The sequence below is a fragment of the Pipistrellus hanaki genome (assembly GCF_964339955.1).
Source record: "Pipistrellus hanaki genome assembly, chromosome: 4".
Lineage (NCBI taxonomy): Eukaryota > Metazoa > Chordata > Mammalia > Chiroptera > Vespertilionidae > Pipistrellus > Pipistrellus hanaki.
In genome coordinates this window covers 101,506,336-101,523,142 of record NC_140506.1, presented here as the reverse complement: position 1 = coordinate 101,523,142, position 16,807 = coordinate 101,506,336, and the positions used below count along the sequence as shown (strand labels likewise).

Genomic DNA, 16,807 nt, shown 5'->3' with positions numbered 1-16,807 from the left:
AGAGCCCAGGCTCACAGACACCCTCAGCACCCAGAGCCCAGGCTCACAGACACCCTCAGCACCCAGAGCCCAGGCTCACAGACACCCTCAGCACCCAGAGCACAGGCGCTCTCCGAGGACGTGGGGTGCCAGAGGGGCTGTGCATGTCCCGTGGCGGGTGTGGGCTTGCTGGGCTGAGTGCTGGGCTGAGGCCAGTGCGGTGGAGATGTGGGGGAATGTGCGCATTGGGTCCGGGACTGGAGCGGGTGCATGTGGGTGACAGCGCGCTGGGGGACATTCACAAGGAGGTGGAGGGGATAGTGGGGGATGTGTGCACCGGATGCCTGTGGCTGTGCGGATCCAAAACCCCGGCACCGCCCGGAAGACTTCACTCTGGCCGCCAAGGTGGCTGTGCCTGCGACCTTGCACTTTCTGGGCCGGAAGCGGGGCTTGCGCAGCCACCCCTTGGCTGATGGACTGCAGGCTTCGCTAATGGGGGCCCCTTACCTCCAAGTGGGCAGTAAGGCCGCCCCCGCCGCCTGCCTCCCCACCCAGAGGCTCTCTGTGCAGCGTCCACAGACCCAGGGCAGCTTGGGCGGCTGGAGTGCCTGCCCGCTGCCCACTGCCCACAGGCCTTCCGGGTACACCTGCATCGTTGCCCTGGCGATAATGCAAGTGTCCTGGCCTGGCTGCTGCCAGCTGACCCTCAATCTGCATATTCCCCCTTATTGGTTTGGCTATAGGCCTCCATCTTAATTGTGGAGTTATGGTCATTTTGCATATTCCCTCTGTATCAGGTAGGATTATATAAGTGTCAAATCAATATATGAGTACCTTGCCTGACACGTGTGGCTCACTGGTTGAGTGTCGACCTAAGAATCAAGAGGTCACCAGTTTGCTTCCTGGTCAAGGTACATGTCCAGGTTGCAGGTGCAATCCCCACTAGGCTGTATGCAGGAGGCAGCTGATGGGTGTTTCTCTCTCATCAATTTTTCTATTTCTCTAACCCTCTATCCCTCTCCCTTCCTCTCTCTCTCAAATTAAGAAAAACATTTTTTAAAAAAACATGAATACTTTAAACTTTGTGTTTATTATATCTCAAAAACCCAACTGATTATTACCCTAATAGCAAAATGAATCTCAATGCTTCTATCCTATATAATAAAAGCCTAATATGCAAATCAACCAAACTGCAAAACAACCGGTGGAATGACCGGTTACGTTGACACACACTGACAACCAGGGGGCAGACGCTCAATGCAGAAGTTCCCCCATCCCTTAGGCCCCATGCCAGCCAAGGTGGGTGCCAGCAGAGGCCCCTCATTACCCACCGGCTGCCTCCCAGATTGGCCCTGATCACCAGCCAGACCTAGGGACCCTACCTGTACACAAAATCTCATGCACCGGGCCTCTGGTATTTATATAATGGAATTATTAAAATAATAATTAGGAATATACAAATATTCCTTATGGAGTAATTCCAAATAACATATGTAAATATCCCCCCCTCCCTTTTTCAGGAGATGTACCTTATTCATCCTTACTTTGAGTGTGGGCCAAACTTAATGACTTGTTTCCAAAGAATAGATTGTGGAAATTAGAAAACCATAACTTAGTAATAGAGAAAAATAGCAAACACCACTTTAACCAAATTGATGAAGTTTAACATCACTAGTGATGTCATCTTGATATAAAATATTCCCTGATATAATTTGATGAAGAAGACATTTCACTTCCATGGTATTTTACCCTGAAACTTATAACTCTACTTTATTAATGAAAAAACATCAGACAAACCCAAATTGTGGAGCATTCTCCAAAGTACCTGACAAGTAGTCTTTAAAACTATCAAGGCCATGAAATCACAGAAGGAATGATAAACTGTTCCTGCTCAGATGAGACTATAGGGTCATAACTGAAATCAATATGGTATCCTGGATGGTGTTTGGAACAGGAAAAAAAATCACAGAGAAAAAATGGTGAAATCCAAATAAGTTTGTATAAATTAGAAATTGTATTGTGTTCATGTTAATGTTTTAGTTTTGACAATGTACCATGGTAATGTCAGATGTAATATTAGGAAAGCTCAGTGCAGGGTATATAGCAATATTCCTCAGTCATTTTTTCATTGTTGCTCCTCTAGGGAAACTTTTTAGACATTTTTTCCCACCTAACCATTCCCCTTATACATTTTTAATATCACTGATCTGGTAGATGTGCTTTATGTGCTATGGCCTGCTCAAGGTGATAATAAACCCCCAGAAAGAACTTACTGTGCAGCCTTGGCCTTTGTACTCAGTGGTTAGAGTGTCAGTCTGCAAACTAAGGGTCACTGGCTGGATTCCAATCAAGTGCACGTACTTGCGTGTAGGTTCCATCCGACCATGCATGTCGGAGGCAGCAAATTAATGGTTGCCTGGTGGCCTTTCTCACATCACAAAACATTCCTGAGAGAAAATTTTAAAACATCTAAACAAAAAATGAGATATATTAACCTCTTTGATTCAGTGATTCATAATGTTGACATGAAAATTCTTCCTAAATTGAATACATTGACAGTCAAAAATTCCAGCAAGACTTTTTTGAAGAAATTTGTAAACTTATTCTAAAATATGTATGGAAATGCAAAGGTTCTGGGGTTTGGATTAGTCATATAATATTGAAAAGGAATAACAACGTTAGAGAACATTCAAGACTTACTCTAACAACAACAACAAAAGAGATTGCCATATAGGTATGTGGATGAACAAACAGATCAATAGAAGGAATGAAGTGTTTGGAAGTAGATTAATACACAGTTATTTGATTTCCACGAAGTTGCCAATCTAACTCATTGTGAAAAGAAAATCTTATGAATAGCCTGTGATGGAATAACGTGATATCTCTATGGAAATAATGAATCTTGATTACTAACTCATACCTACATAAAATTAGTTAATTCAAGATAATTATAAACATAACTGTAAAACCTAAAATTATAAAGCTTCTACAACAAAATTTATGAGAATGTCTTTATGACTTTGCAGGTGGGCAGTCATTTATCTACATACTAGAGTCCTGGCACTCGTAATTGGTGCACTGAGGGGTGGGTCTCCTTACCACCTGGGTGCTCGCTGCCCTTTCTGCTGCTGTGGAGGCGGGAGAGGCTTCTACCCCCGCCCTGCACTCACTAGCCGTGCGTCTGGCTGCTGGCTGAGTGGTGCTCACCCCGTGGGAATGCACTGACATGCTGAGCGGCTGCGCCTGGTGATCAGTGCGCATCACACCAACCAGTCTTTCTGGTCGCTCCACCATAAAGGTCACCTAGGCTGTAATTATCTACTAGAGGCCCGGGCATGAAATTCATACACTGGGGAGGGGTCCCCTCAGCCCAGCCTGCCCGCTCTCACAGTCTGGGAGCCCTCAGGGGATGTCCTTTTGAAGGCTTAGGATATCCTAAGCTGCAGTCTGGCCTCCCTCTGCGGGAGGCGACCAGGCTGATCAGGGGAAGGCACCACCCCATCACCCTGCTGCTGCTGCCACTGCCAGCCACCGCAGCCGCTAAGGTGTTTTCATCACCATGAAAAAAGGACAACTTTCTTTAGGCATTTTCAAGATGTCTCTTTCCTAGGATATAACATTTCTTTCTTTCTTTCTTTCTTTCTTTCTTTTCTTCCTTTCTTTTTTTTTTTTTTTTTTTTTTTTATCACCTGTGGATTTGTGTGTCTGCTGCTCTGGCCATAGCCACGGGGCTGGGGCTGGCAGCCGCCCCCTGCATGTTGTTCTCTCCATTTCTGAGGCTGGGCATGGCTGCCCTATCCGTTTTTCTCTCAGGCTCTGGGCCCACACCAGGCCCCTCCTCCTGAGCTGTTGTGACCTTTGGCATTCTGGCCTAATCTGCACATTACCTCTTTATATATAGACTAGAGGCCCGCTGCATGATATTCATGCAAGAATAGGCCTCCCTTCCCATGGCTTCCCTCCTAGCTGCCTGGGAGCTGCCAAGTCCTTGCTCCTGGCAGAGCACCACTCTTATAGCTCTCTCTGCTTCCTCCTTCCCCCTCATAGCAGGCGTCCCACCCCGTCCAGTCACTCCGCACCTGCATAAAAATTAACCTTCCATCTGTGTTGGGTCAATTTGCAATCTCCTGATTGGCTGTGGACATAGTGAAGGTACAGTCAATTTACGTTTGTCTATTATTATATAAGATACTAATAATAGAGGAATATGCAAATTGTCCAGGACACCACGATAGTAACAGTAATGACCGAACAGCAGACTGTGTGACTTGACTAGGCCGGCATGGGGGTTAGTGAGGGACAACTAAACGACTGAACATCAGGTTGCATGGAGCGACCAGGCTGGCAGGGGGGGTTAGTGAGGGATAGACAAATGACTGAACAGCAGGCTGCATGGGGTGACCAAGCTGGCAGGGGGGTAGTTGGGGGCAACCAGGCCAGCAGGGAGACAGTTGGGGGTGACCCAGCTGACAGGGGGGGCAGTTGGGGTTGACCAGGCTGGCAGGGAGGGCAGTAAGGGACAACCAAGCTGGTGGGGGAGGGGGGCAGTTAGGAATGATCAGGCAGGCAGGTAGGTGAGCAGTTAGAAGCCAGCAGTCTCAGATTGTGAGAGGGATGTCCAGGATCAGGCCTAAACTGGTAGTTGGACATCCTCTGAGGGTTCCCAGATTGGAGAGGGTGCAGACTGGGCTGAGGGGTCCGCCCCCTGTGCATGAATTTTGTACACTAGGCCTCTAGTATAGATATAAAAGCCTAAGTAACCGAACAACTGGTCAACCATTTGCTATGACGTGCACTGACCACTAGGGGGCAGACACTCAACACAGGAGCTGCCCCCTGGTGGCCAGTGTGCTCCCACAGCCAACCTCCTATGGCCAGACAACCTCCTGTGGTCCCTTCCCCTAGCTGACCGGCCCCAATGGGCCCCGATAGTGATTGGGTAGGCCCTGATTGGCCCTGATCACCAGCCAGGGCAAGGGACCCACACTAGTGCTCAAATCTGTGCACTGGGCCTCTATTTTACTACAGAAGAAAAAATGATAAATTGAACTTTATTAAAATTAAGTACTTATGATCATATGAAAGACTATTAAAAAATTAAAAGGCATCTTTCACAGTGGAGAAAATGACACATGATTTATATTTAAATCCTTTAAAGGATTAATAGAAAGATTAATAGAAAGACCAGTTTTTAGATGTCATGGCAATGCCAAATTTCTATAAAAGTTTTTAAGTGTTTGCTTTTAATTTCTATAGTAAATTGGTCTACCAATAAGAGAGTATTTGCATACTGTGACAGATCTAAGGCTCACTGAGTAGCTTTGCCAGAGTGGACATCAGTTCATATAACTCACTGAATTTGAGTTTCATTTACTTTTTCAAATGTCAAAGCACAAAATCAAAGTCTTTCCCTGTCCAGTAATTAATACAGTGCTCTTCACTTGATTGAAATTGCAGAAAGCAGCTCTATAATTACTCATAATATTTAATTCTGGGAAGCTGGAAATTAGGATCTTTTTTTTTTTTTAATATTTCATTGATTTATTTTATTTTATTTAATTATTTATTTTACAGAGAGGAAGGGAGAGGGAGAGAGAGTTAGAAACATTGATGAGAGAGAAACATTAATCAGCTGTCTCTTGCACACCCCCTACTGGGATGTGCCTACAACCAATGTACATGCCCTAGACTGGAATTGAACTTGGGAACCTTGAGTCCACAGCCAATGCTCTATCCACTGAACCAAATTGGTTAGGGCAAATTAGGATCTTTAACAAAAAAAAAGCATTATATATTTGTAAGGGGGAACCATTATAGCTGTGTGTACATTTTTTAAAACTCTTTTTTATTGTGGTAAAGTGTACATAATAAATGGAAATTTAGTACCTACTAAATAGGTTTTTGTACATTTAGACTGGCAAGGGCCTCATCACAGCATTAACCTTGTTGTTTATCTTTGACATACTTTTATTGCCTTTTCCTTTGTTCAGCTTAACTATTTATTGTTCTGTTGTACTTAGTAATCCTTGTTTTCTTATTTAGGGTACATCTCTGAAGGGTTCCTGCTTATGCAACATGCCTTGGATAAGGCCATCATGAAATACCATAATCACAAGACCGCAGAACAGTTGTTTAAAAATGTCCATGTATTTGTTCAGAGATTTCCATACCCAAAATATGATGATGATACTTTCTATCAAATGTTTTCTGCTCTCGGCTCTATATTAATCATACTTCTCTTCTTTGTGAATTATATTACCATCATTCAGTCTGTTGTGTGGGAAAAGGAAAACCGATTGAAGGTAATTCCACTTTCTTGTGTCATAGATCTCTGTGAAAAGTGTTGGATCTTTCAGGCAATGTTTAAAAAATTTTTATTGAATTTATTGGGGTGACATTGGTTAATAAAATTATGTAGGTTTGAGGTGTGCAGTTCTATATACATCATCTCTATGTTGTATTGTGTGTTCACCCCCCAAGTCAAGTCTCTTCCCATCATCATTTATCCCCCCATTTCCCTCTCCTACCTGTCCCATCCCCTTTCCCTTTGATAATCATCACACTGTTATCTGAGTCCATGATGTATTTTTTTCTTAATCCCTTCACCTTTTTTTTGCCTAGGACCCCTCCCCCCCAACAGCTGTCAGTCTGTTCTCAGTATCTGAGTCAGTTTCTATTTTGTTTGTTATGCTAAGTGAAATAAACCAGTCAGAGAAAGACAAGTACTATATGTGGAATCTAATGAAGGAAATAAACTTTTAGGAAAACTTTTCTGGAAGGTTGGATTATTTCTACCCATTAGTATTGGTGGGTGGTTCTGATTCAGTAGCAGACAAGAATTGAGCACTTACATCTTCAGGCAATTTCTTAAAACTTTGTCTTTATTGGAATTTTTGGTTTGGTGTTTAGTTTTAATTCTAGAAGACAACTTCACAAGAATATTGCAGATAGAATTTATATGCTAAATGTTCTAAAATATACCTGGAATAAGGTGAAATACAAATAAATAACTAATTTGGTTTGTGAAATTGTGTCTAGGTGAATTTAGATAAAATTCAACTTCAATAACTGTTTACTAATTTCTGACTTCTGAATTTTTTGATAAATCTGTGAAATTATCAATGATAAATTAACACTTTTTCTTTTGGGTCCCCAGAACATGATACACAAACATCAACCATATGACTTAAAATACTGGTTCTCTTTTATTTTAAAATTTCTCATTGAAGTATAACATGCATACACCCAGAAAGAGTGTCTAAAGTACAGGTACATGTCAATCTATTCAGGCTGCTGTAACAAAAATACCACAAACGAGGTAGCTTATGAATAATAGAAATTTATTTCTTACAGTTCTGGAGGCTAAAAAGTCCAAGGTCAAGGTGCCAACATATTGGTGTCTGGTGAGAACCTACTTCATGTTTCATAAGTAGCACCTTCTCATCGTGTAGCCACCAAGTGGAAAGAGCAAGAACAACTCCCAGGCCTCCTTTGTAAAAGCAGCATCACCTCGTTACCTCTCAGTTAGCCTGTCATCGCATTGCAGATCTGATTTTCAGCATACAATGCTGAGGGAACACAAACATTCCAGCTATAGCAGAGTAGTTGAATGGATTTATCATAAAGAAACTAGGACCACTTTATCACGACCCTGCTAAGAGATAAAACACTGCCCACAATAGAAGGCTGCTTGTACCCTCAAAACACTTATTATTGGTTAATTTTATCTGTGTTTAAACTTGATATAAATGTAATCGTGCACTATTTTGTGTCTCTGTGATTCATTCTGCTACAGATGTAGCTATAGTTCATTGATATTTGTTGAGTTTTATAAGTTTTAACATTCCATAGTATGACTATCACTATTTTTCTTTATTGTGTGGAGTGTGGGTATAATTAGTAATGCATCTATGAACATTTTATATATGTAGTTTTTTGTTTGTTTGTTTTCGTAAAATGTTAGGTTATGCATATTTAGCTTTAGTAAATAACATGAAAGTTTACCAATAAAGCTCTACCAATTACACTTCCTTATTTGAAAGTTTAGATTTTTGAAAGTTTCGATTTTTCTGTATCTTTACCAACACTTGGCAATTTTCAAAAGTTTGGTGAATGTGTTGGCCTGAAAAGTTGATTAAGTTTTCACTTTTCATTTGTACAAGTGTTTCACCTCACTGGTTAATTTCTAAGTATTTTATTATTTTTTATGCTATTGTAGATGAAATAATTTACTTAATTTCCATTTCAGATAGCTCACTGGTACTGCATAGTATTCATCTGATTTTTGCTTATTGACTTTGTATCCTTTTACTTTGATGAATCATTTATTAATTCTAACTTTTTGTGCATGGAATCTTTATGGTTTGCTCCATACAAGATCATACCATCTACCAATACTTTTACTGATTCTTTTACAATTTGGATACCTCTGCTTTCCTGATTGCTCCGACTACAGCTTATAGAACTAGGCTGAATAGAAGCACCAAAATCTGGCATCGTTGCCTTTCCCCCAATCTTAGGTGAAAGAGCTATAGTTTTTTACATATGGCCTTTGTTATATTGGGAGGATTCCATATATTCCCAGGTTTTTTAGTGTTTTATCGGTTTTTCAATTTCTGCATCAGTTGAGATGATAATGTGTTTTTCCCTAATTTTCTGAATGTGGTGCTTTATGTTAATTAATTTTATATGTTGAACCCCCCTTACATTCCATGAATAAATTCTACTTGGTCATGCTGCACAATCCTTCCAATATGTGGCCAAATTTGGTTTGCTATTATTTTGTTGAGGGATTTTGCATCAATATTCATAAGACATAATGTTCTGTAATTTCTTTGCCTGTGTATCTGTCTGACTTGGGTACCACAGTAATACTGATCTCATGGGATGAATTAGGATGTGTTCCCTCTTCCTCAGATTTTTGGAAGAGTTTGAGAGGAACTGCTGTTTATTATTCTTGAAATATTGGGTAGCATTCACCAGGTAAGGCTCTGGTCCAGGGCTGCTCTTTGTTGGAAGGTTTTGATTAGTGATTTGATCTCCTTACTAATTACTAACAGATTTTCTGTTTCTTCATAGTTCAGTTTGGCATGTTGTGTATCTCTGGAAATTTATCCATTTCATCGAAGTTACCCAATTACTTGGCATACAGCCATTTATAGTGTGCTCTAAGATCCTTTTTATTTTTGCAATATTAGAAGTAACATCCCCAATTTCATTTTTTATTTTAATAATTTGAGGGGTTTTTTTTCCAATTTAATTATTTGGCTAAAATTTTGTCAATTCTGTTGGTATTTGTGTTTATTGATTTTCTCTATTGTTTATTATCTATTTTATTTATCTACTTTGAGCTTTATTATTTTCTTCCTCCTTCTAGCTTTAGCTTTAGTTTTCTTTTTTAGTTCTCAAAGGTGTGAACTCAGGTAACTGATTTGAGACCTTACTTCTTTGTTAGTGTAAGCATTTATGTCTGCAAATTTCCCTCTGAGCCCTATTTTCACTGCCTCCTGTAAGTTTGTTGTGCTGAGTTTTTGTTTTGATTTGTTTCAAGGTATTTTCTACTTTCTGTTCTGATTATTTTTGACTCATTGGTTATTTAAGATTGTGTTGCTTCCAAATATTTGAATTTTTTAGTTTTCCTTTTGTTATGGTTTCTAGTTTTAATACATTGTCTTTTGAAAAGATACTGTTTATGATTTATCTTCTTAAATGTAGTACAACTTATTTTGTGGCCTATCATATTGTCTATCCCGAAGGCATATAGGAAATATTCTGTGCACACTTGAGAAAAATCTGTAGTCTGTTGTAATTGGGTAGTGTGTTCTGTCAGTAGCTTCAATTGATTTATAGTGTTGTTCAAGTCCTATATTAAAATATATATGTATTTCAGAGAGGAAGGAAGAGACAGAAACATCAACGATGAGAGAGAATCATTGATTAGCTACCACCTGCATGTCCCCCATTGAAGATTGAGCCCTCAACCCAGGCATGTGCCCTGACCAAGAATTGAATCAAGACCTCCTAATTCATAGATTGACGCTTAACCATTGAGCCATGCCAGTTGAAAAAAGTCCTCTATTTTTAAATTAATCTTCTGTCCAGTTGTTCTGTCTATTATCGAAAGTGGTATAGTGAAGTGTCCAGCTATTATTGTAGAATATTTCTCCCATAATTCTATAATTAAAAAATATGTTTTATTGATTATTAGAAAGAGGAGAAGGTAGAGGGATAGAGCGACAAAAACATTGATGAGAGAAACCACATGCTCCCTATTGGGGATTGAGCCTGCAACACAGGCATATACCCTGACCAGGAATAGAACCACTTGGTTCATTGATCAATATTCAACCATTGAGCCACACTGGCCAGGCTAATCCTGTAATTTTTAATTCTTGTATTTTGGAACTGTGCTGTTGATGCAAACATGTTATAATTATTATACCTTCATGATAAATTGATCCTCTTTTCAACATACAATTCTTTATCTCCTGTAGCAGTTTTGATTTGAGTATATTTTATCTGTTATTAGTATAGCTACCCTAGCTCTCTTGGTTACCGCTTGCATGGAATATCTTTTTCCATCTTTTCACTTTAATCCATTTGTGTTTTTGGATCTAAAATGAGACTCAACAATACTCTCAGCTACCTTAACCTAAGTAATGTTTATAAAAGACTATACTTGATAATAGCACAATACATATTGTTTTCAAGTGCACTGATAGACTATATACTTAAAGTTATAGAGAATAGTTTCTTATCAAAGTGGAATTGAATTATAGATTTAATAAATGCAGTACATGTAGAGAAAAAGCAAATATTTGGAAGTGGGCCATATGTTGTAAAAAAAACAAAACAACAAGTATCAAACTTAAAAGCAATGAAATAATACAAGCACATTTTAAAAATAATAATAGATGGAAAATTAAGACTCAGTAACTATGTTATCTAGCAAAACTCTAGTGTTTGTGTAATTAAACAAACTTATAATTAATCAATAGCTCAAAGACTATGTTACAAAGAATTAGAAAATATTTCAAACTGAATAATAGTGAAAATACAACTCAAAATTGCTGATGTCAGCTAAATCTGAGCTGTAAGGGAAATTTATAGCTTTTAATGACTATTATTAAAAATGAAGACAGGTAATCAATGATTTAAGCATCTTGTTTAAGAACCTATAGAAAGCCATTTAAAAGAAGAGAAAAGGAAGGAAGGAAGGAAGGAAGGAAGGAAGGAAGGAAGGAAGGAAGGAAGGAAGGAAGGAAAGGAGGAAGGGAGGGAGAGAAAAAGAAATAAAGTTTGGTTTTATTGAGGTATAATTGACATATAACATTATACTGTATTAGTTTTAGGAGTAGAAAAGTGATTCTGTATTGTATACATTGTGAAATGATTAACATTCATCACCAGACATAGTTACAAATTTTTTTTTGTCATGTCATGAGGATTTTTAGGATCTACTCTCTAGCAGCTTTTAAATATATAATACAGCCTGATCAGTGTAGCTCAGTAGTTGAGCATCAACCCATGAACCAAAAGGTTACTAGTTGGATTCCTGTCAGGGTACATAACATAGTTGTGGACTTAATCCCCAGTTTGGGGTGTGTAGGAGGCAGTCGATCCATGAAGTTTCTTATCCATGTTTCTATCTCTATTCCTCTCCCTTCCTCTCTTTAAAATATCAATAAAGACATATTTAAAAATAACAAATACATACACAAAAACAAATACATATAAAACAGTATTATCATAGCACTCAGCTGTGCATCACATCTCCATGACTTATTTACCGTATAATTGGAAATTGTGCCTTTTGATCCTCTTCACCCATTTCGCCCACCCCTCTTCTCCCACTTTGGGCAGCCACCAGTATGTTTTCTATCTGTGTGCTGGTTTTTGTTGTTTCTCTTTTTTTTAGATTCCATATGTAGTTATCTTTCTTTGTTTGACTTATTTCACTTAGCACAATGTCTTCAAAGTCCATCAAAACTGAGTTTTACAGATTCCCTATATTGCCCCCACACATGCATATTATCCACATCCCCCACCAGGGTGGTCTATTTGTTACAATTGATGAACCTGCATTAACACATCAAAATAATTTATAGTCTGAGTTTAAATTAGCGTTCACTCATGGTGGTGTATATTTCTTTAGTGCCATCTGGAAGAGGATGTAATTAATAGGAATGAATTATTGATCTAAGTCGTTTATAGTTTTGTTTAAGTGGTTTTTGTGTGTGTGTGTTTTAACAATAACCGATTCTGGATAAATCATGTCAGAACTTGTAAGCATCATTACATGGCCGTTCTGTAATCAAGTCACGTGACATTCTGTGCTTTGATTTCTGTCTCCATGAACTGGGCATGATGTCCCGTAGCCCATGTGTGGTTGTAGTGAAAAGCAAATCAGATTATGTTGTGAATGCATTTTATACAAGTACAGATTTTATACATTTGGTTTGTGTTCACTCTTCCACAGGAGTACCAGCTCATGATAGGAGTCAGCGATTGGATGCTCTGGGCTGCCTATTTCTTCACATTTCTCATTTTGTACGTCGTTATCATCTTTTTGATATGCCTGGTTTTCTTTATAAAGGCAAGTGTCTATTTGCTGCAGCTCACCTTTAAGAGGGAAACAGAGACCTGGGGCGGGCTGCTTGCATCGGGCTGCCAGGGAATGAGAGTGTGCCTGCTCCATCCCTGACCGAGTGGCCTTTAACCTAATGCGTGGAGCTTCCGTGCAGGGACTGTTTATTCTCCATCCCCTGAGCGCTGCCACCAGGCTCAGCAGGACTGTTAAAACACTGACAGACTACCGAAACCGGTTTGGCTCAGCGGTAGAGCGTTGGTCTGCGGACTGAAAGGTCCCGGGTTCTATTCTGGTCAGGGGCATGTAAGTTGGTTGCGGGCACATCCCCCACATTCCCAGTCGGGGGTGTGCAAGAGGCAGCTGGTTGATGTTTCTCTCTCATCGATGTTTCTAGCTCTCTATCTCTCTCCCTTCCTCTCTGTAAAAAAAAAAAATCAATAAAATATATTAAAAAACAAAACAAAACAAACAAAAAACCACTGACAGATGTTTCGTCTCCATTTTTGTGTTGTCCTGATCACTGAGGGTGTGACTAATCTGGCTTCTGGTTGTTTTGCTAGCTGGAACCTGCGGCGATCCTCCAGCACAGTGACCTGACCCTTGTTTTTGTCTTCTTGCTGTGTTTCGCCATCTCCACGATCCTCCTCAGCTTTATGGTCAGCACGTTTTTCAGTAAAGGTGAGTCTAACCCTCTGGGAAAGCTTCTCAGGGATCAAATGGGATCATATTTGGAAGCTCCTTCTGAACTTTAGTTGCAACCTCATTAAGAGCCTCTGTTCGCTGAAGTGCAGTATATGAACTTGAAATGATTTGAGAAGGAATGAAGACAGCATTGAGGTTAATGTAGTGCAGCATTCGTGTGAAAAAGGATAAACATCAAAGTAAGACCATATTTGTGGTTTTTCTTTAGCTGCTAACTCATGCATGGCATATGTTCAAATATTTCTCAGGAAGGGTTAAGATTGAGATGGCTTCTATGTACTCTGCCACAGAGACTCAATTCTGCTGGATCTGGTGATGATTCTGTAATATGTGCAAGAAGAAAAACAACAAAATTGCTTCACTGAAAGGAAGGGTCCTTGCACTTAATGATATATTCTTATTGTATGCTATGTATTTGGAAAACAGTGTGTGCCTTATGGATCTGATATTGAATATCAATCACATGCTCAAAGATGACTTGACAGACATGCAGAGAGCAATGCAAATTAGTGGAGCATAATGCGCACATGAAAAAGGATTAAAATACTCCAACTTCAGATTGAAGCTAAGGTAAACCTACGATAAGATGCTTGCTGTAGAGGTAGTTTTTAAACATTATTGAAGGAATGGGAGACTGGAATGGAAGTCAAGTCAAATGAGCAAGTATTCATTCATTCATTCATTCATTCATTCATTCATTGATTTATTCATCCCTTCCTTTATGCTGGCATATTATCTAATATACAAAGGCAAATAAAAATTGTTTCCTTGCATTCTAAAAAATATTTTTATTGAAATCAAAGAGAAAGGGAGAGGGAGAGAGAAATAGAAACATCAATGATGAGAATCATTGATCAGATGCCTCCTGCATGCTTCCTACTGGGGATCAAGCCCGCAACCCAGGCCTGTGCCCTGACCAGGAATCCAACTGAGACCTCTTGGTTCATAGGTCAATGCTCAACCAGTAAACCATGCTAGCCAGGCTGTTTCGTTGCCCTTTTGAGGGCTCACATGTCAATAGTAGACATGACCAAATAGCTCAGTATATTATCATGAGTATTACTAATTGATTGGTCCTCACAAGGCACAGGATTATACATAAAACCTACAAGCAGTCCCCCGCCACAAAAAGGAACACCTAACCCCGGTGGTAAAGGAGTAATATGTCAAAGTGAGGCAGAAGCTTTTACCGAAGAATAAAATAAGTAGAGAACAAACACTAATGTTTTCTATTTGGGACAACCTAGATATTCTGGACATTTTGGGTGTCTGCTGGCACATGTGAGAAAGCACCTCACTCTTTACAAAGTTAAGAATGGGGTTGCTGAGTCACAGTGCTTGTGTCTTAACTGACCCGAGGAAGTGGTGCCTCGCATGGAAGGGATGAACATTCCCATGGCTCCTCACACTCACCAGTTTAGTGTTGTCAAACTTTCATTTGTGCTGCCCTAGAAATATGAACGTAACCTTATGGCAATTTTAAAATGTATTTTAAAGCTTTATTATTACAGTTGATATTCAACATTACTTTATTTTACTTTGATGGGTCTAGCATAATGGCTACACAAGCATATACTTTACACAGTGTTCCCTTAATATTTCTATTAACCAACTGTCACCATATGTAGGTGTGACCATATTATTGACTATTGACCATATCATTAACTATATTCCCTCTACAACCCATGACTGTTTTCTAACTACCAAATTGTACTTCTGAATTGTTACCCTTCATCCTTGTTACCCAGACCCCCACCTCCTCTCTTCTCTGGCAACCATCAGTTTGTTTTCTTTATGAGTCTGTTTCCATTTTGGTTTTTATGTTATTGTTTTGTTTTTAGATTCAAATGTAAGTGAAATTATATGGCATTTGTCTTTCTTAATCTGGCATATTTCACTTAGCATAATCTCTCCAGATCCTTCATGCCGTTGAAACTATCAATAGTAAAACTTCATTATTTTTAATGGTTGAGTAATATTCCATTGTGTATATGTGCCAGCACTTTACCACTCATCTATTGATGAACACTTGGGGTTGTTTGATATCTTGGCTATTGTACATAACACTGAAATGAAAATAGAGCTGCATATATCTTTTCAAATTAATCTTTTTGGTTTCTTATTTACCCAGAAGTGTAATTGCTACATAATAAGGCAGTTCCATTTTTAATTTTTTGAGGAAACTCCATATTGTTTTCCACAGTGGCTGCACCAGTCTGCATTCCCACCAGCAGTGCAAGAGGGTTCCCTTTTCTCCATATCCTCACCAGCACTTGTTTGTTGATTTATTGATGACAGTCATTCTGACAGGTGTGAGGGGTCATCTCATTGTGGTTTTAATTTACATCTCTGATGGTTAGAGATGTCGAGCATCTTGTCATATATCTATTGGCCACATGCATGTTCTTTTTGGAGAAGTGTCTGTTCTGGTCCTTTGCCATTTTTTAATTGAATAGTGTGTTTTTTGGCATTGAGTTGTGTAAGTTCTTTTAAAAATTTGGGTATTAACTCCTTATTAAATGTATCATTCAGGACTATGTTCTCCTGTTCAGTCTTTTTGTTTTGTTGATGGTTTCCTTTGCTGTGCAAAAACTTTTAAATTTTATTTTATTTTTTCCCATCACTATTTATCTCCTCTTCACCCTCTTCCATACACACCCCGCCCCCACAATTATCACACTGTTCTCCAAGTCCTTGAGTTCTCTCTCTTTTTTTTCTCAATCCCTTTCACCTTCTCCCCTTGTGCCCTATTCTCAACCAGGGCTGTCTGCCTGCACTCCATCTATGAGTCTGTCTCTATTTTGCTTGTTTTTTTGATTCCACATATGAGTGAAATCATATGGCATTTGTCTTTCTCTGACTGGCTTATTTCACTTAGCACAATACTCTGCTGGCCCTTCAAGCATTGTCCCATACACCACCACCACCAACACAATTTTTTTACTTTGATGTAGTCCAATTTGCTTTTATTTTGTTTGTTTCCTTTGCCCAAAAAAATATTGCTACAAGAAATGCCTGATATTTTATTGCTTATGTTTTCTTCTAAAATTGTTATGGTTTTGTAACAGAAAACCTGAGATGAACAAAGCAACACTTAGAGAGATGGAGTTATATTTATTATTGTTGTTATGATGATGATGATGATGATGATGATGATGATGCATGGGCCCAGAGGAAAGTGTCTCTCAAATTCTGGGCCCCAACATGGAGGAAATTTCCCTACTTATATGTTTTTACCTTCTTTGTAAACATATAAATAGGGAAAGTTTCTGCCTCCTTTGCAAGTTCTTAAAGAGCCCCTATGTGCTGGGGCCTTGAGACCTCAACCAAAGGCTTGGCCTGGTGCCAGAACTGATAACTTCGTCTGGAGAAGGTTTAATGCCCTCTCTGAAGTGGGAGTAGTCTTATTTTTCTTATTATTTAAGCAAGCCAGCATTTACAGAGCCCAAAATAGCAGGGTTAAATTTTCAAACAGCAGTTTTTATAATAAGATGGATGCTGCTCTGTTCAATGTCTTCCTTTTTATAGGTCCTGAAT

General features: G+C 39.2%; 1 protein-coding gene across 1 annotated transcript in view; it reads left to right on the top strand.

Annotated features, from left to right (window-relative positions):
• Positions 1-16,807, top strand: part of LOC311622037 (phospholipid-transporting ATPase ABCA3-like) — a 107,089-nt gene that overhangs the window by 48,279 nt on the left and 42,003 nt on the right. Inside the window, exons 6-8 of the mRNA XM_084882737.1 lie at positions 6,022-6,281; positions 12,458-12,574; positions 13,129-13,246. Coding sequence (XP_084738863.1) covers positions 6,022-6,281; positions 12,458-12,574; positions 13,129-13,246 — 495 coding nt within the window. The remainder of the gene's footprint in view (positions 1-6,021; positions 6,282-12,457; positions 12,575-13,128; positions 13,247-16,807) is intronic.